The sequence below is a fragment of the Aquila chrysaetos genome, chromosome 7, assembly GCF_900496995.4.
Source record: "Aquila chrysaetos chrysaetos chromosome 7, bAquChr1.4, whole genome shotgun sequence".
Classification (NCBI taxonomy): domain Eukaryota; kingdom Metazoa; phylum Chordata; class Aves; order Accipitriformes; family Accipitridae; genus Aquila; species Aquila chrysaetos.
In genome coordinates, this window is record NC_044010.1 from 11,495,179 (window position 1) to 11,516,423 (window position 21,245).

The window sequence follows — 21,245 nt, forward strand, 5'->3', positions numbered from 1 at the left end:
TCAGCTAAAACAGAGAATTGTTTCCAAGAACGACAGAAAATAATTTACACTCTTCTCTCTATTTTAGCATGGTGCTTTAACTCCTAAAATGAAGTTTCACTTCAAGTAAAGGGTAGAGTGAGGTATAAAGCCGATGCTTTATCCAGGATGCTTGGCTCACAGCAGAGATGAACAGTTTTAAGCATGCATTTAGTTAGGTACTGAGAAGAAAATAAAGCTCGGTGCACAAAAATCAAATAGTAACACTAACACCATTCCCTTGCTTGCCTTACTTCCTTTTCAAGCTTCAGGGGTGCTGGTACTTTTTTCCCCCCCCCCCACTGAGATGTGGGTACAGCATATAATCCACCTCCCTATACCTCTCTACCCCCCTTTACTACTTCATAATATGCAACCTCTCTGTTAGGGAGCTGTAGGTAAGGTTGGAAAACAGCTTGCTCTACATGCCTCCTCCGCTTGAAGGGAAAGCTATCGAGTTTCTGAACTCCATTTAGAAAAACCTTTATTTTCAGCAGCTGCAGAGCATGGCCTAAGGAGTATTCTACAAGCTACGTAGTTATAGCACACTTTCTGCTAAACGACAGTCAGTTTTAGAGACAGAAATGCCATCTATTTCTGCAGTGCTTGCACGGAGGGGTAGCACTGCTGGCTGCTTTGGTGTCATTCAGCTCCCATCCCAGTCACAATGTCTTTGCTCCCCCTGGTCATATCTGACACAGAGAGCTGAACCTACATGCACACGTACATCCATGGTGATGTAGAGGGATGTGTGTTTGTATTCGTCAGTTAAATCAGCATCTGAACAGAAATAGCAACCAAATCAAGCAATGGCCTATCAATCATCTTTAAATACTATGTAATTTTTTTCTTTAGCTTATAAAAGGAGAAAAGCCACTCATACAAACACTTCTGCATCCCCGGACAGTGCTACAAATGAAGTACTGACTAAGCAACATAGCAAGAATTTATTGGCACAAATAATAGCACATAGAGTGACTCTTTCCTAAGCATCAACTATGGAAGTGGGAGCTGTACACACACACAAAAAGGCAAAAAAATACTCCTAAGTAGCACATTTTCATAAAAGAGAAAAACACCTTTCTTAAGTAGTGGGACTCAAAATAAGAGTTATTAAGCACAGGACATGAATAGAAAGACTGTAATAGCCTAGATTAGAAACAAAGCAAAACTCGAAGTCATGGGATTATTCTGCTATTTTATCAATTTGAAGTAGCAACAACAGAGCTTGCTTAGAGCTGATCAGTTTTTCAGCAATGCCACATTTCCTAGAGAATGTGGGCTTGTTAGCCAGGTAGCTTAGTGAAACGTGTCATGACGCTTCTGTTGGGGAAACTTTCTTTCTCCCATTGAGGATGCAGCATTTGTGTGTGACAAAGTAAGGTCACCCACGACACCTAACAGGGTCCATGACTGCATTTTTCAGCTATCCCATGGAGACAGAAGTTCAGTCCATGTCCTGCCTTCTCCATGCAGAAACTCTAATCCAAGACTGTCATGTCCAAAGAAAACACCTTAAACTTATATAAGACTTACTTTGGCCTCTAAGAAATGTCAAAATATGCATGTCAATGTAGAACAATCACTTTATAGCCTTACAACATTTTGTGGGACAAGACAGCCATTTTCCGTGCACCTGTGCTCTTACTTTCTGCAAATGCTAACAAGCCACCAACAGTTTATACTACAAGGAAACTAGCACACACTTTGCTGTGCCCAAATGTGCTGCTGAACAGGAAGTAGTAAAAAAACAATGTTTTAACAGCCGTGAATGTGGCGAGACAAGCACTTTTATCCGCTTACCAGATATTTCTTTAAATAGAGATGCAACCACAACACTGTTAAGCTGAAAGGTTCAGGAGTTGAGCGATTCAGTTCAAATTCAGTACTCCAATGCATCATTGACCACTTTTCAAGGGTTAGGTTCATAGTCATTATTGCAAATCTTCATCTTAACCTACATGCACACTAATTAGATGTAAGCGGTCATTCAGCTGCACTGCAGACATGTCTTGGCTTATTGGTAAATATACACAATCACAGATTAAGTTGAGGCAGGCTCATGCATTTTTTTATTTCCTCATCACTGTTTCTGACTTTGCAGACACGTGCATGAACACATCCCTTGACTCCCAGTGCTGTGGTTTTCCTGCTGCTCTCTGGCAACTGTGTCACGTTAGGTGATGTGCTGGTTATGGCTGGGATAGAGTTAATTTTCTTCAGCCTGGGTTACGACAATTCATTAGCTGCAATGATAGAGCGCAGGTGTTGTTTTGCTCAAAGCAAGGGTTATTTTCATTCAAAATTGTATCTGGGAATACTTCACTCAAAGCCGAGCAAGTTTAAACTCGTTGCAACAGAGCACAAGCTTCTGACATTCTCTTAGCCAAGCACTTAAGCCAGAAGCAATGGATGAGAAAGTCCACTATGAAGCCTAAGCCGGTTAAAGGACGCACTGCAGAACTCTAATCAGCTTAACGACTTTAGCAATGAGCACAGTTGAGGAGTCAGGTTTATTGGCTCAGCCTTAGCACTGTAGGAAGGGACTTTGGCGAGATGCTCCCCAAGGCTCCAGGCCACATACACGTGAGTTTGGATTTTGCACACTAGCTTCAACTGAGCCACATGGACATGCTCGCGGTAGTCCCAAGCAACTTTTAAAAGCACAAACTCTATTTTAGAGGCACTATCTTGCTCGCAAATTCTTCTTGCACTTTGGTCAAAGTTGGTAGAGTTACAAGCTTACTACCAAGCACAGAGTGGGGCCCGCTGGCTTTTTCACTAGGGTATCTCACATGAGGAACAGTTGCAGGATCAGCTCTGTGGCTGCCCAGGGGAAAATATTTGCCCACACTCTTTGTATAATTGTGTCAAGGGGGAATTACAAAAATCCTAAAACCAGCTAAATGGATTACAGCAACTTTAATAGGAAATTAATTCTTCTTGTGGCTATTGAAAGAAATATCACTAGAGATTGCATTTCTCTCAGGATACAGCATCTGAACAGAAAATAAAATCCACTGAAGTCAATGGAAAGGCCACACTTCTGCAGGTTTTGGATGAAGTGCCATCTGTTTGTTTTCTCTCTCTGCTAGTCATGCAGAGACTGCTCAGCTATCTCACAGCGCCCAAGACAAAAAACCCCACCCAAAGCTGCACAAGTGTGCAGTGTTAGCTTTCAATGGAAATTTTGACAGTGCAGAATTACCAAGATAAGAAGTTTTCTCTTTACAGTCCTTGATAACAAGGTTTTGTAACATTCGGAGAAAAACCCTGTGGTTTCCCCACAGGAAACCTATGATACTGCTTGTAATAGGAGCCCTAATTTCAGGGGCAGTTAATGAGATAGCATTGTGCTTAACACTGGTTTACGTAAAACAATGAAATTCATGACTTTGTCTACAACGCACAAATGACACTGATTGCTTTTTTAATTTTATCATTAAGTACAAAATTCACTGTAAGAGTCAGAAGAGCTCTCTGCAGTGTTTGAGGCTGGTTTGAAAGGCCTCACTCTTTCTGGCAGCTATTTTAGGCCAACCTCTCTTCTGTAGCATTGTTGCTCATTTATGTTCACTACACAAGGAGCACCAGGTCTGCACCTGCAATCTAAGCAAAGAGCCATATGCTAAGCTTAAAAGAACAGTTCTACTTCTCCAATACGTTTGTGAGATTAGAAGCAGTGCAAACTCCACTTCAGCATAAGCTCCCCTCAAAGCATTTCTGCTGTAGTTACTTTCCCCAGCAAATCCTAGAAGATTCATTATTAAAAATATATTCCCACTTCAAACAGAAACATCACTTACATCTTGCAGGAATACCTACACTTTTCAAGACTTTTACTACAAACAGTCTCTCTTTCATTCTTTGCAAGGGGGTTTCCACTACACCACTTAGCACTGAAAATGACATAATTTTTCAAAGAAAGGTTGTAATTTGAGTAGTGATAGAGAAAGTAGGCATTTGAGGCCTCATTCTGTTGTCAGCTCTACAATTTATTTCACCTTCAGGAAGCTAGAAAAACATGCATTCTGCGGTCTTAGAAAAGTACAACTTGCTGGTAACGTATATACATGGCAAAAATGTACTGAACTAAAAGACTTCTTAAGTAAATAAGAGATGCAGATTTATCAAGTCAAATGCATTAGAGCTTTGTGCCAGCTGCCTGTTAAATTTGCATTTTCTCCAACTACTCTGGAAAAATGTCATATTTAGTTTTAATACTCATTTTCTAAGAAACAGTTAACACAGTCCCCAGACGTCTTCTTTTAGTGGCATAGCAAAGACTTTCTTCTTTGAATACAAAGAGGAAGGATTCAAGAGGGCTTTTCAATTTCTTAGGGTGGAGGAAAGGGAAGGTACACACTCTGAAGTGACTTTCAGGTCAATAAGGCTGAAAATTCTTTTCCCTTGAGGTTTCCAGTCACATACAGCAAATTCCAGGCTTGGCAGGGACTGCTGGGAACTGCTAAATTATTGTTACCTTTTTAGGAAACAACAGTAAAACGTTCCATCCTGCCATGGTTCATCCAGAACCAGAAAAGCACTTTAATTATAAAAATTCTAGCAATGGTCTTGCTTCTGGAAACTTGCTGACCTCCTCTGTTGGGGTCTCAGCAATGTTATTACCTTTCCTTGGTCAGCCACTGCCTTAACTCCATGCTCCGTGGCAACAGTCTGCTATCTAATCACAGAAATTAGATATAAATATCATGTTTGGCTGCTAACACATATCTGCTTCCTTAAAAAATGAGTGTGAACCTTTCAATTTCATATATACCACTGATGCGTAAACATACAGGTTGAAGTAACTTCATGGTAAGTGTGAGTTACTGTCTTCTAGAGCATGAGTACTTAACACAGGCACTTCCAGGCTTTCTAACTATTCGATTCTGTAGAGAGCACCATGTATTTTCAAGACAAAAACTTTTTTTTTTTTTTTCCCCAACACTAATATCAAGCTTATGAAGACTCAGCTAAGCCCAAAGAAAGAAATTCAAGGTCCACCTCTCCCTTTCTAAGTATGGCTTCCCTTCCCAATGTAGAGTTGCCTTTCATGCCTACTTTAGGATGCTTCTGCTTGTCTTTCCCTAAAACAACTAACAAGATGCTACTGCAGAAGCTCTTTTTTTTACTTTGTCAACTGATCTCTCAGTCAGCTTCACTTGATCATCCAAGTCTTCTGCCAAACAGTACTGTTTGACTCCATCTGAGCACAGACTTAGTCCTTCATATACGTCTGCGCACATCAGTATTTAATAGTACTCCATTTACCTTCTCCAAGAACTTAAATAGCAAGAGCTATTCCCAGCCAAGTCAGATGTCCTCTTGACATAGATTCTTATCTTGGACACCACCAGCATATGTTTACCAAAGATCACATAAGTAGCTAAGCAGTCAGAGATACTTTCCCAGAATATGCACCCAGCAGTTTATAGCTTGGGGACTTTCAAAAGAAGAGGAAATGTCTTTGTACACAATAAATGCGGATGGAGTAGCATTACCTTATGTCCTGTCTTTTTAAAACTAGGCACGATTTGTCCTTGTCTTTATTATCCCGAATAACAGCACTTTAAGCAGACTACTTGCAGCAAATAATTTCTTGCTATCTAACAGAGCTTTCAGTCTGTTGCAGGCTGCCCAAAATAGCATACCAAGCTCATGTCCAATCTAATAGACTTCGCTTCTGCAGCCAGTCAAAGCTGATACTGTACAACAATGATTTGCTCTTGGAGAGCAGGTTTATTAATACACCACCAGGACTACAAACCCAGAAATCCCCTGCTGCATTCTCAGCGTTCACCTTTCCATTATGCCCCTAATTATCTCCAAAGGAGTTTATTCCTTGTAAGCTTCTTGTTCAGGCTGATAAGCATTTCATTCTGAATCCTCTGCAGATCTCAGATTTACTCCTCGTGCTCTTAGCTGAGAAACTAAGCAACTGTCTCCATTTTTACAATGCATATCTCCCACTCTCTCCAGCTTCTCTCTCAGCTCAGGATCCTTTTTCTTAACAAGAGGCCTCCTCTTGAGATGCATACTCTCATCAGATGGCCCCGGGACTCTTCTGTTCACTTGACCCTACAACATGGAACTGCTAAATCCAGTTGTTATAACTGGTCGAGCCTGGTCCCTAGGCTCGTGACTAACCCTTTACTTTCAAACATGAATTGCAGTCTCCACTTCACAAAACTGGATTACTTCCCTGCTTAAAGCCACAGTTTAAACTACAGATCATAGAATGCATCACCTACTGAAAGGAGGTCTAGTTCTATATCCTAGTTTTCAGTGAAATGTGATGGACCCATGCTTTTTGGTTTAACAAGAAATTTTGATTCTACACATATTTATGAGTGGGGTGTCTAAATTCAGTTGCTGGCAAATGCCAAAGTTATGTTCACTTTAAAATAGTGTCGTTTTTCATGCAATTTTTCATCATGATAATTACAACCTTAAAAACAGTATAAAGTGTAAGAATTCCCACATTTTTAGTATTTTTATATTAATTTCTCCTCACCAACTCACTTCGTTATGATAAAGCTCTGAGTAGTTAAGAGTCTATATCACCTTTGGACTCAGACGGAAGGGCATGTTATATCAATCAAGACTAACCTGCTCCTTCATGCTCAAATAAGATGCTAATCCAGTAACTTATTTCTTAAGTATAGATCTAAGGCATTTAATATAAAAATAATATTCCAAAGTAATAACATCGCAAATAAACATATACTGCAAAGGACATTTTCTCACATAAGAACCTTTCTTGAAGAGCAATGTTTCACATTACTCCTTAGCATGTATGTCTATAAATGTACAATGAGGGCTATTTCAAATGTATGCATTCCAAAAAGACAAACGTAGTCATGTGATTCTCTTTTTCTCTTAAGAAACCCTTCCTGCTTCTACAGTATTCATAATTTGAAATAAAACCATGTGATCTGCAAAAAAAAAAAAAAAAAAAAAAAAAAAGCCCAAACCTCAGAAGTTAACAAAAAGCTTCTTTGACAGTGCTCAGAGTGCAAGCTTCCTCTGGAAGAAGCTGCTCCGATTCTGAGAATAAAATGGCTTCTCTACCCAAACACAGGCATGTTTCATTAAATTTTAAAGACAAATACACACAGTATGCCACGTGCTAGTTTACCCTCTCTTTCCACTACTGTTCTGGATTGTGGGCCCAGATTCACAGATTTTAAGGAATGGAAGAAGCATATTATGATCCTAGCCTGACCTTCCAGAGCTGGCAATAGTATAATTTCTGCATTGTGCCTCTGAATCTTGTTTCAGCTAAACTGTAGGTTCTCTCAGCGATGGACTTTCAGGCTTGGTTTAGAAACGTCAAGAGATAAAGAGTCAAATAGCACTCCTAGGTAAAATAGTTCTGTAATTTAGTTTAAGATGAATCTAAATACTTTTGTTGAATTCAACATAACATCACAAACAGGAAGACTCAGAGTATGGGTCTCATATGAATATTACAAAAGTAGGTTTGTATCACATAAAATGAAACTAATAGTCCTGCACATGCTCTTTTGTGGCAAGGCAGGTGGATAATAAATGCGAGTGCACACATAAATATTTTATTCCTCTCTTGGAGGCAAACACTGAAGGAGACCATCAGTTTGCTAGTGAGGTTGTAAAAGCCTGAACCACATTTCCTGTTTGTAAGAAAGCAGATGAAAAAGAAAAAAGACTGGAGACCTTTAAGATTGACAGCAGCTCTACGGATAGACTCATACTGCCAGGTCCAAAACAAAAGAGCATCCAAGGTCTGCCAACATAACTTGATTTCCTGTTGGATAAAGCCGTGGGGAGTATTCCTAGAAACAACAAAACCAGGTAAGGCTTATCTTTTCAGTATTATAAATCTGTAAAAAAAGGAGCAGTAAAAACACACTATGGTAGATTACCAGTCTTCCAAGAAGCTTGCTCAGGCTTCTGAAGACATATTATTAATAATAATGATAATGATGACGAGCCATCATCAACAGCTTAAACCTTCATTAATTAAGGTTTGTTAATGAAGACTAAGCATTGGCATTAGTTTTGTGCTTAAAATATTTACTGTGCTGAAGGCTTCTTATTTTACAATGTGCTGCTTCCCTTCTGAAGTATGAAGTTGCTATCTTACAAAGCAATTAGTTGTGCACTAATTAATTGCAGTTTAAGGAATCCTTCCTGGAGAATTAATCCTGTCTTAAAACTCACACAGGTGGAAGCATCTTTAATGCTAATTTAACATTCATCAGTCTCTTAATGGTTTTCTTTTTCCAAGGGTCATTAGTACAGAACATTATTTATTTCACCATTTAATTGGAGAGGAGGGAAAAAAAAGCCAACTTTATCTCATCTTTGACAAATTTGCAGACAGAAACAACAGGAAACAAACCATTTCATGCTCCAGATCATCATATAAATCTGGTAGCGACCAAAGTAATTAATCTGCTTCTATGAATGATGAGTTGATACCATAAATGGCATGTCCAGCTAGACAGGTATCTATATTCCCCACCTCATGTTCCTTTTCAGTGGGAAAAACTTGTAGAAGTACGATATCTTCCCATTATCCTTTGTGATGGATTCTCTAAACAAAATACGTTAGAACAAGAAGGAATGAAACTTAGTACTTCTGCTACCTATTCTTATGCTGTTAGGAGGATAAACATCTATTTCTAGCCCTGAATTGTTAAATCTGGCCCCTTTCCCCAAAGGTAAGTGCATGATTGTGTCTACTCCTTTGAGTTGCAGTAACATTGAATCACAGAAATTTATCCAGGAAAGACTAGAATGTTTTGGGGGCTTTTTTTTGGTTTTTTGTTTGTTTCTTTTTTCCTTTTTTTTGCTTCTTCTCTCTCACCCCCCTCCAATAACAGTATAATGAACCCTGAAAAGAGAAAACCTAAGAACAAGTGACCAAAAGTCTATTTATTTCCATGTCTTGTCTTTGTTTGCAGAGAAAGTTGTCAATAGATTTAAAAAGGAGAAAAAGCACAGTTAACTATGTCTTTAGAAAGTCTTTTGTTTGCCTATATTTTGTTATGTGAATATAGTACCTTTAGTTTATAGCAGTGTAAAATATACTAAGAGGAGACAAGTAACCCCATCCCTAAAGTCAGAAAAGTAAAAACATCATCCAGATGGAGTAAATTACCTAAGGTAGATGTTCTACTTGAATATCCATCTCCAAGTTTGACCCTGTTTCCAAATAGAAATGAAAGAACAGCAGAATAGGAATGTATCATTAATGCCAGAGAGATTCTGTTATTAGGTATTCAGAATACTGTCAGCTTTATAATGATTAAATATAGTACTTCCCCCACTTACACATCCCAACTTTTTCTAACAATAAAATGAGAATTGTTGTCCTTCTCATGAAAACCTTTGGCTATATGATAAACTCTTTTCTTGAGCACATTATTTTAAGAACAGCTTCAATAAGATTTCTTATGAACAAACAATATCACTCAGGTTTTTCCCATCACAGATAGACTATCGCAGAAAACCCTGATGGAATTTTAGCTTATCCTATGAGAAACATAGTGTACTATTCCCAAGGGCCTAATTTTTCCTTAGGACTTTTTTTCCCAAAGATATAACAAAATTTCTTAAAATATTCAGTTTGATGGCAATTGAGATGAGAACGCCCCTGAACACAGTGCTACGGGTTCTTTGGAATAAATATGTAATATGTAAAAAATAATAATCTGGTTTTGTTACGTTTGACAGCAGATGACTTGAATGAGAATTAAAATTACAGAATAGAATAAAAGGCACTATTTTGGAACAGACTAATTATAGTCTAATAGAATTCTCTTTCTGTTTATTTCTCACTCTCCATCTGCAGTCACCTTATCTTTTTTTTGTCTTTAGCACAACCAGTTAACTGTCATAGGTTGCATCTGCTATTATACATATAGGGACAGCAGTGTAGTTATCTGAGGAAGCAAATTGTTCTTCACACAGATATTCATCCTTCCTTCTACTGCTTCTGTTGTCAAAGTAGTAAATATTTAAATAATGCAGTTGTAAAAGTAAATAGCTAGCATATTGGCAACAATTATAAGGGTACTACAAGAACACCTGGGAAAGAGCTGGGAGATATAGATCTGTAAAGCTAAGATACAAAATCAAAATCTTTCATGTTTTGCACTTGGAAAGTAAGATTAACTTGAAACTGACATTAGAAAAGCACAGAGCACTCAGAGCAGCACCCCTATGTGTCCAATCAAGGCCTTTACTTGGTTTTATGGGGTAAATGAAAACTTGTTGTTTCTGAAATGTAAGTAGTGTTGTCTGACAAACAAATAGCTCATATTGCAAAGACAAAAACATTAAAAAATGAGATACTGAAATCACATGTATGTTTGTATACATTCTACTAAAATACAAGCAGATGTTTAAGTCAGAGTTGTGGAAAAGAAATTTTAAAATAAACTAAGTAGTGTTCAGCTAGGAATAAATGTAAATGTTGTTTTTGTAATCTGTCCACACCCATGCAGTTTTCTAAATCATGTTTAAGAAAGAACTATAGATTGTGAGGTTTAAAACATTGGTACGTTTTATTAGAAATCCAAGTTTCATGCCTTTTGTTTTGCTAGAATATTTTTTAAGTCCTAGAGAAGTGGCATTGCTCAAACACTGTAGAAGTTAAACCTGAAACTGAAAAGAGTAACAACTTTTTTCCTACCTTTGCTATTTTCCAGATACTAATTCTAATTTAAATCAGAAGCTGAAACATGAAAATAATACTTGTAATCAAAAATTTGGATTTCTCCTCCACTTCAGTTAAGGGCTGCAAATACTCAAATTGAAATTAAGAGTTCTCCTTCTACTCTGGAAACACCAGGGAAAAAAATAAGATTCCTAAATCAGAAAGATAAATGACAGCATTCAGTATCAAGAAAAGGGTACATATTTAGCTTGGAACTGTGCTTTAGATATCTACTCACTCTTTTTATTCTAATGAATCACAGAGTTGTAGTTTCTATCAGAGTTACATGTGTTTCCCTTCTCTTATGCCACAATACTGCTTTTGCTCCCTGGGGGGGGGGGGGGGGGTATGGGGGGGGGTAGTTTGTAGAAAAAGAAGTATGAAATTAACATAGGAAAAATGGAAAACAATTACTTCAGAAAAGATAAAAGGACAGGAGAATAAGGAAGGATGACTCTTACTATTTAGGCACTACATTGAGACTTAAAAGTTCTTGCCTTTGACATACACTTCTTGTAGTTTTGGACAGGTTGCGTAGGATACAAAAGTTGAGTGACTAATTGTAGAGTAACCAGGTTCCAAACACTGGTGGTTCTTGATGTGGCCTGATACCATCTTCTCAAGGTAGGATCTCCCTTTCTTTTAATGCCTTCTCTGAAAAATTGGAATAATATATAGGTGCTTCATGGGGGTGTTGTCTCTCCTCATGAATGTCTGTATCTCATTGCAAAAAAGTGCCTCTCAACATGAAAAGTAGTATTGCAGTGATGGAGAACCCTCAAACACCTTTGGGAGAATTCAAGTAGGAGAAAAGAAAAGAATGGAAATTGGATGTTTAGTTTAAAAGGAAGGCCGCTGGAAGTACCATGTGCAAGAAGCAGTTACCAGTCCGTCAGAAAGTTACAGCTTATTTGCTCTGTTTTGTTCCTTTTAAAAGAGAGTTCTTATCAGGAAGGAAACCTGCATCGTAGAAGGCCATGTGATTTGTGATTTTTTACTACCAAGAATTATATTCTCTTGTTTCATCATCAGAAAAACAGCTGTGGCTTGGAATAAAACAAAACTAAAAGAGCTTTTGCAACACCAGCATAATTAGGTAGCAAAACGTGTCGGGGCAGTTCCTAAGGTGAGCCGGAGCTGGTCAGCCCAGGAACAAAGCTCTGTCTTCTCAGCAGGAGCAAACACATTGCCCTCCGCCGGCAACATGGGAATGTGTATTCCTGTACTTAATCGAAGAGGTAATTAAATGACAAAATACATTCGGTGCAGGGAGATTCCTTCCTGTGTTTCTCATGGCGCTCCAAGGAGAGGCAAGTTGAGCGCAAAAGGAGGCTTTGTTCAATTAAGTTGACCCACCTTTTACCAAGTGATTCTTCAGGAGCTGTTCAGGTTTTTCTCTGCGGTAGTTCTGGGGGGTTCACCGGTTCCCAGCTACTGCTCATCCTTTGCCACTACATCCTCTGCTTTCTCAGGAAGGGGAGCAAGGATATGAGTACAAGTGGTTTTAATAGGAGATGCAAGAAAACACATAACCAACTTTCGAAATTTGTTGCGGGGATTGTTAAAACCTGATGGTCTTAGCTATTATACAGAGACATTTCCAGTGAAGTAAGTTGTTTCGACTGAATTCATTTTCAGAACTACATTCGTGAACTCTAGAATTTAGCCAAAAATTTACTGCAGATAGCAAGTGAAGGACAAGTACAAAAATAATTTCAAAGCTATTCACTAAAATGACTTTTTTCCTTTGGCAATGCCTGATTTTTACTGCATCTTACAGGCAAACCAATAGCCCAGCCTTTCGCTGAATTCCTATGAAACAGTAGTTCTGCTAACAGTTTATTGATGTTGCTTTCTTATTATTTAACGTCTGGTCTTGATATTAATTATTTAGCTTGTATAATAATGGCTGTCACAGAGTAAACAACAAAATAGCAGCTTCAGTTACAGAAAGCAAAAATCAACCAACCACAAAGAATACAGTAAAACTGTTAGACAACACAAACTATAAAATTATTTTCTTTCAGTTACAGAAATGGACTGCCATTTTTCTGTCTGGGGAGTTTTGGCCTTTCTGAGTTTGGCTCTGGTTGTTTCGTTGATACTGAACATTTCACACTATATGAAAAAGAAGCAAGGTAGGTAATGTTGTCTCTCTGTAAGGAATGGAGTTTGAGTGTTTAAAGTGTCTGTAGAGAAAACCATCACTGCTGGGAGATTTCAAGCCGCCAAACTGATTCTTTTGAATCTAAAAGTTATCTTTTGGCAAGAATGATTGTAGCAAACAGGGTGTGACTTTTAAAAATTTTTAGGAGAGTCATGTGTGATTATAGAATGATTGCTAGCTGCCCAATCCGCTGCTAAAAACAGCTCCCGAAATCCATTCTCTGAAGACAAACCAACAGAACAAGTACAAGGTGAAGAATTTAGTTCTAGCTAATTTTTTTAAATATATTTTTAACATCTGTAATTTCCTTTTTTTTTAAGTGTACTTTTCATGAAACTGGTTGTTATTTGTACTTGAATTTAAAAATATTTTAAGTAGCTGCACTGATACAAAATGCATTTGAGAAAATTTTCCCCTCCCAAATTCCTGAATGCTTATTTGAATTTCAGATTTCATGCACATTTTATGCTTAACCGGTTTATTTTGGAAAAAAGTTCTAAATGCTTTTCATCATGGGATCCTAATGTAGCTCTTAAACCAATGTGCCACTCACAATAAGGAACTGATTTAATTTATGTTAGAGTCCGACTATGGTCATACCCTGGTTTTGGTTAAAATTAACTATGACTTTTTTTAACAGAATTGCTTATGCCAGTGCAACGTCTCTTATGCATACAATTCTATAGCTATTAAGTTGTACAATCCTTACCACTCCCATTCAGGGGAGAACCGCCTTTACACAGGGAAAACTGCACCTGTGCTCTACACGTAGGGATGAGCAGGTAAACACTGGTGGATTCAACCACATTAAACACACATATGTACCTAATCTACATAAACAGAAGGCCTATGCTTATAAACTGAACTCACCAAGTATAAAAGAATTAGATTATTACAGCATATTAAAGAGCTGCTGGAGTGTTACAGGATGGAGGGGAACCTTTTTGGTTTATTTTGTCTTCTAGTGCTACTAGGCAGGTATTTCTATGATGAAAAATCACAGTCATTTACAAAACTAACCTTGAACAAGGTTTCGGTCAGATTGGCTGATGCTGCATTCCTCATGGAATCGGAGCTTACTGTAGTAAATTCTGAAGTCCTGGAGCATAGGATAGAAAGTCAGGCATTCCTGAGTTATTAATCAAGCTCTAGCAATAAATCTCTTTGTAGCCGTTGCCTCTTTGCTTCAGTTTCTTCATCGGTGTGGGTGACAGGATATCTCTCTTTCAGAGATACAAACAATAGAACTAGAAAAATAAATATACCCTTCACCTTGTAATATAAACACATGATGCACCTCCCCAGGCAGAGAAAAAGATGCAGTAGAAGCAGGAGGAGGAGGAAACAAGGAATTAATAGCATGTGTTACAATACATTTTTGGGGCACTTGTAAACTAATGTAGACTTTGCAGCCACAGCACAGGGTCATAACACAAGTATATCTTGTATTAGACAAAAGTATTTGAGAAAAGCAGGGGGACAACTGAAGGTCCTCAGAGCCAAGAGCTTTCAATTTTACTCTCTACAGTGAAATCAAAAGCATGTCAGTGGAGATAATTATCTGAAGTGTTCTAAAATAGCACGTTTCATTTTCTCTTAACTTTATTTTTTTAACAAATTTTCCAGCTAAAATGTATAAAGACTATGAAGACAACAATCCAAGGTAAGCTGAATAAAAAAGTCTCTTTCTGGCAAGGGTGAAATAAGTAATAAATAATGACAGAAGGATTTGGATGGATGGCATAGAGGAAAATCCAGTATCTCGTGCAGCCTGCCTGGAAATGTCAGAGAGCATGATGGTTGTGGAGGAAGTTTTCCAAAGAAAACAGGAGAAAAAAAAGTCATGTGGGGGAGATGTACTCCAGTCATTTTATCAACAATGAAATAATTGCATGCTAATATGATAATTTTATGTACTGAAGGAAGTGCAAGTTATTGAGCTAACACACTATTCACTATCACTCAAACTCAATAAATCTATAATAATTTAAAAGAACTCTCAGAAAACAGTGATAAATTATAGTCTGATATTTAACACTGCGGAGCAATAATTTACATCTATTTATGTTTCATACCCTTGTTTTACACATGATGTTCAAAAGCAATAAACCAGAGTGTTTACAGCTGCTGGATAGATACCTCAAGATCTGTTACAAGCCTGTTTCTCTTCTTCCATATAAAAAAACCACCCAAACTTTAGAAAACAGAGATGGAAAGAGTCTCATCTCAACCCCATTATAAAAGGCCCTTGAAACAAAAATACAAAAGCCTTCACCTGTTCCCCCAAACCAATCCTCAATTACAAATTTACTTGAAGTTGGGAAGTCTCTGTTTGTTTATTACTGCCCGTTCAGTTGAAAAATACCACCGAAAAAGTAGTGTTTAGATTGCATTACTTCATTCCCTTGATGAGGCACAGTATAGGGGTGCAATAGGAACAAGGTTATGCAGTGCTTCCCACTAATTCCCATTTTACAAACATGCTTAAAAACATTTTCAAGCAACACCAGGTAATGAAACACAGAATACCATTAAAAATCCAAAGCTGAACTTTGCTTCGGTCTTCTCTAGTTGTGTCAACATAAACATTTTAGTTGAATCAAGAGTGGACTTTTTAAGAATGTCACCCCAAAGACCCATTTAGTGCTTTAGTTTGTATCACAAAGTGGCCTTGGAGGACATAAATTGCGTTCCTTTCTGTGATCATAAATATTTCTATAACTACATCAAACAGTAGCTTAGTAGTCTTGAGATTATCTTTATACTTAACTAAGTTACAGGAAAGAAGAGTTCAACTCTTGGCTAGATAACAAATCTTTCTTCAAAACAGACATTGCCATTTCTGCCCCTCCTGATATTTTTGGTCTTGTTTTTTAGTTCACATACAATCTGCTATTGCTATATGTGTGTAAAATGCTTGGAGTAGCTTAGTGGAGTCCTAAATCAAGCATATTCTGTGAATTAAATGTATTTTTCCATTCCCCTTCTAGCTATGATGACTATTACACAGAAGATGATCCCGTTTATGGCAATCTCAGTCAAGATATTTTAGGTAAGCCTCACTTTAAGAACATGTGTCTGTTCAGAGGCTATAATAAATGTATGATTAAAAGCTGACTGACCAACACTTTCTGTGTTTCTCAAATAGCAAACTCGAGAATCTACCCCTTCTCAATTGCTGTATTAATACCTACTTGGGATAGAACTGCAAACCATCATACTGCACTACTATTTGTAAGACCAGGTCTCATAATGAATTTGGTTTTTTACAGTCTAAATGGTGCTGTTCAGCCAAATATCTCAAAACCAACAGCTTTTCTACACGTAAAGCTGCACCAGTTGAAATATCAGCTTGATCCATGCATATTAAAGCAATCTAAGACACATATGACTCACTGCCCAAAGTCAATGCTCCCACAGAAGCTGGCAGAAACAAACATCAGTTCTCTGCTGTGGCTATCCACAGATCATCACCACTGTTGACAAATATGCTGAAACAAGCCCAGCAGCTGAATGGTGGGCAGACATAGCTTTTCTTCGCTTTACTGGGCTGAAGTTAATCATCCTTGGCAGAGAGATACCACATTAAAGGCAGTAACATCATATAACTGCAGCTTGAACTAGATATGCTGAGGGTATGCCTCTTGAAGCCCTTATGGTGTTAAAGCAGTATTTAAGTAACATGAACACAACTTTTTTTTTGCTAGCCTTATTTGGGGTTAAGCAAAACTAAACTAAAGTACTTGAACTGTGGGGAAAAAAACCCAAGCCCAGCTTTTTCATACAGGGTTTGCATAAATTTAACTAAGCCAACACTCAAATGCGTTGTCACTACAAAAGTCTGAAAACTGTAAGGAAGTAATCTGTTTTACTGATGGCTAAAATGAGATATGGCATGAGAAAATAACGTGCACCAGATTTACGGAAAACTGAAAGTAGAGACAGGAATAGAATTTAATCACCAGCTGCTGCAACTCACAGCCTCTTTCTCAGCCAATGAAAAGATTGCCTATGCTGAAAAATACATTAGTATGTGGTTACCCCCTAATTGCAAGATGTCCTCCTAGCAGTCTAAAATGATGCCCACTTAGTGAATAATGAGAAACTTCCCATCCATATGAACAGAAAATGATTTTCATTTTCACCGTATGTGTGTCTGAGTTTCTTAGCTATTTGCCCCTCTATAAATAGAGGGAGAGATCTGTGTATGATTTCAAAACAAAATAAACTTCTACCAAAGTAAACTGGGGAGAGTTAGTTCTGTAACAGGGAGGATCTGTTGATCTGATCTTTTAAGACTCAGTAGCATGTTTTAATAACTAAAACATTTTTCTACTTTGATAAATTATAGAGGAATGTTGTTACGAGCAGATGAAGTCCCAGCCTCAAAGGCCAGTTAACCAACTACAGGTATCCTTTATTTTAATTCTGGATTTCTGAATTAGGGTAATGTGGTCTGTCTCAGAGTTCTTGTGTTTATCCCATGACAATATATAACAAAAATCTTCACACTGCTCATCACAAAAATTACCATGCGTTAGTGTCTCAGTTCATCAGGGAATTTAAGCACAGACTTGACCCTTCATTCAATCTGGGTCATTAATGAGGGAGCAGAATTATAGACAGCTCATTTCCATCCATATGGCATGATACAGCTCAGTCAGAGGCATGCAGATCAGACTGAATTAAGCCTGCATCTACTGCTATGGCTTATGTAAAGAATTATTTTTATTTATTTTGGACATCAACCAAGTGAAAACACAAGCTGCATCACATAATAATCATGAGTTTGGCTCTCTCCTGCTCAGCACAAAATCTATGTGCCTTAACAAATTAAAGATGACTGTTTTTCTATTGATTTGTATTTTTTTGGAGATACCTGGACACCTAAAAGCATGCTAGCTTCAACTGAAATTTGTCTGTAATTGAAGCATTCCTAGCATGAATTTCCTGAGTTGATTTCCAGGTATTTCATAAGGACCAATTTCCAACCTGCCTCTCAGGATACTTCCAGGGGGTAAAAATATCCCCCTTTTTATCTATATATTTGTTTTCATTAACTTCACAGAAACAGAATAATCTATGAAAATTCCAATGTCAAAAGTGCTTGACAATTTGGCTTGAAAAACAGAGAGAATCAGGGGAAAGACACACAAAGCATATATTTTGCACTGGAAATGAGATCATATATACAGACAAGCATTACCCATCTTTGGTTTTCTGCACAGACAAAGCCTGTGAAAAATGTTGTTGCTAATAACTGGATTGTAATTAAAAAAAAAGTGGGAAGAAAACCAGATCAAATAAGATCTTGCATCCCAAGGAACTTGGACTGATTATATAAGCTACCCTCATTCCCACAGAGAATCTTTCCAATAATACCTTGATGAATTTTTCCTTACTGTCACTATCCTAACAACACAAGTCATTTACCATTAGGTTATGTTGGTCTGATTTCCGTGCTGCCACAGCTTAATAATTTGTGCTTTTAATGAGTTAGTTTACAGCTAGTTTGGGTAAACTTCAGCCACTATTATGATACAGCGTAGACATACTCAAAGTCTTAGACAGTTTTAAAGCAAGCATAACTACTAAATGTTAAATAAAGTGAATTTCCTTCTAGGTGGAGTCTGCCAATCAGATGTGTTATGCCTCACTTGATCACAGTGTCAAGGGAAAACATAGAAAACCAAGAAGAAAGACAGGCCCTTCATTAGAGAAGGATGAAGAAGAAAGATCATCTAACCCCACCACAGTGGCTTCCAAAGTTAGCATTTACCTCAATAGTGAGCAGCTGGCTGCTGAAAACACAGCAAACATAGAAGCCATTCATGATGATCCCATCAGATTAATGGGACTGATTCATACTACAAAAGGAGAGAACATTTGAAGCAGCTTCACGAACCAAATATGTAATCATAAAGCGAGATCTGCTCTTTCATTCAGGAGGAACAGTGAATGATTAGAGATAATATCCTGGCAAACTGACATACCAAACAATGGTATAAAATGGGTAAGTTAAGTGTTCCAAAGTGTCTTCCAAGCATATTTACAGACTAAGCAAGAAATAAGTATCGATCCAGGCTGCCACTTTGAAGGACCTGCTCTTCTGAAGACATTTTGAAAGGGAATTGTAGAAGCTGGTATCTCAGCATTCACATGGTATTGATTCCAGTAAAAAAATAATCCTTTGTTTAAAACAACCATCAACTTTCAAACAGTCCCAAAAGACCCACTCTGTTGTCTGTAGAGCTCTAGCAGAATATAACAATTCTTCTATATAGGTTTTAACAATACTTTTGGAAGGAAATCATGTTTCATACTTGCACACTTAATGATTTACTTGTTTTCCCAATTAAAAACTGATTTGCTGTTCAAACACTGTGTACTTTCCCACTGTGACTGGTCTATGCTAATAACAAATATATCTAAAGCTAATTGGAAAATAATTTGACAGCTTGTTTGAAGTAGTAATTGTACATCTTGCAAGATTTAACAATATCCTTATATATCTTCAGTTTTCTTCTGTGAGCAATACTAGAATACATCTCAAATCTCAACTCTTCTGGTAACGTAATATCGTATCCAGCCATATTCAAAAGACAACAAAGATATTAGCAAACAATCTGTAACAATAAATCTCCTAGGGAGGACTTTTTCCTTCTAATATTCTATGTGATTAAATTCCTATTGGGTTTTACATTGCCATTGTTACCAACTATTTTACAGAAGTAGAAAGAGCTTTTTATTTCCCCAAATAATTCACATACTGTGTGCACATTCATCTTAAGACTTTAAACTCATCAGATGGCAAGCTTTTATAGAGTGGGGATTTATTTTTATATTCTGGGACTCATTAAGTAGTAGTAGCAGGAAACAGTAAGGCATGTTGATGTAATATGCCTACCTCTAGGTGTTGAACAATTTTGCCTTCCCAAAAAAAGGATATTAGAGCATTTAAAATCCACACAGAACACAGCGTCAAGGAGCTTGAAACTCTCAAGCACATACAGAGCCCTGCAAGTGTTTCAGAGATCGGACAAATTTATGAAGAAAAAAAAAAATCAGTGTAAAAGAAACAGTTCTTTGACAGCCTGGTTCACGTTTAGTTTAGCTCATAGTTAACAAGCCTCTTTAACATACCTTAACTTCTATGCTAGACCAAAAGGAAGGGGCCAACCCCTGCAGCCAAAGCCACCCAGTGTCACGGCCTGTCTTGTGCTACCACTTGCTTTTATGTGCAGAAATCAAGTCAATATATGTTTGGTTGTTACATCCCAGAAACAAGGCAGACTTGGAATTAAAATGACTGTGTTATCATGGTCTTAGAGCAACTACCATTGGATAAGCAAAAATTATATTGAAGAACTGATAAAAATCACTTTAATGGAGAAACATATTAAACAACAACTTTGACCAAGATCCTAAGGGGGAAAGGAGTAAGGCAAATCCAGAGCCGAAGGCCCAAAGCCAAAGACCAAGGTATCAGCACATAAAATACTAACTTAATTTGATTAGATTGGAATTATACTTTGCTCCACAGTAGGAACAAAATAAGTAATAGAATACATATCAACATACTCCTGCTTAGACTCACATATCAAAATTGTTTTAATAGCATTAATATACAAAGTATTTATATAAAATATTTTAATTTAGCTGGCACCAATCAGATGCAATACTCAGCCCGCTGAGATCATGAAAAGAAAAAGCTTTCTTAAACAATCCCTCAAGCAAATAAGCACAGGCCCAAGAGTCTATTTGTTACTATTTTCCAACATACACATGAAACAAGGGATGCTGTGTTTTCATTTAATACAATTTGTGTACACTTAGTACAAGAGTTGCTATTTCCCAATTTTCCTCACAGCATTTGCACTCTTGATTATGCCTTTCCTCTAAGAATTCCAAAGTCAAAGAATTTCCGAGTTACCTAAATTCAACCTGCCATTTCAGCCTGATCATTAGTTTAATGGAAATGAAGTATACGCTTCTCTCATTGAGTGTACATGTAACATTAAGTCCGCTTCATGGGATTTAGGTACAACTAGTTTCCTCTGTATTCTTAGTCTTCATTGTTTAGTCCACCTATTTATTTACACCAATTTTCAGCAGCTGCTTTCCCTTGCAACATAGCTTACTGAAAGAGCAGGGCACTTTTGTAAATAGTCTCCTTCAGTATACACTTGCTTTCCACATTTAACCACTGCTTCAATTAAATTATTCGTTGCTGCTCTCACAGACTCCACTTCAGGATCATCTTCAATGGCCTATCAACTGTTTCCAAGGCACTTCTAATGCTGCCACAGTCCACATTTTACTTTATTCCTCTGGCTCTCTACCCTCTGCCTG

At 37.5% G+C, this 21,245-nt stretch overlaps 1 protein-coding gene across 2 annotated transcripts; it reads left to right on the top strand.

Moving 5' to 3' along the window:
• The first annotated feature begins 7,635 nt into the window (after nt 1-7,635).
• LOC115343821 (T-cell receptor-associated transmembrane adapter 1) lies at nt 7,636-19,272 on the top strand. 2 transcript variants are annotated; one of them, XM_030020337.1, is made up of 7 exons: nt 7,727-7,854; nt 11,246-11,350; nt 12,754-12,864; nt 14,520-14,556; nt 15,884-15,945; nt 17,245-17,303; nt 18,517-19,272. In XM_030020337.1, exons 3-7 carry the CDS (start codon nt 12,762-12,764, stop codon nt 18,781-18,783), a joined length of 528 nt encoding a protein of 175 aa, XP_029876197.1. In that variant the 5' UTR covers nt 7,727-7,854; nt 11,246-11,350; nt 12,754-12,761; the 3' UTR covers nt 18,784-19,272. The 2 variants fall into 2 exon arrangements, with proteins under 2 accessions (XP_029876196.1, XP_029876197.1); XM_030020336.1 differs by lacking the exon at nt 11,246-11,350 and having other exon boundaries at nt 7,636-7,854.
• The last annotated feature ends 1,973 nt before the right edge of the window (nt 19,273-21,245 follow it).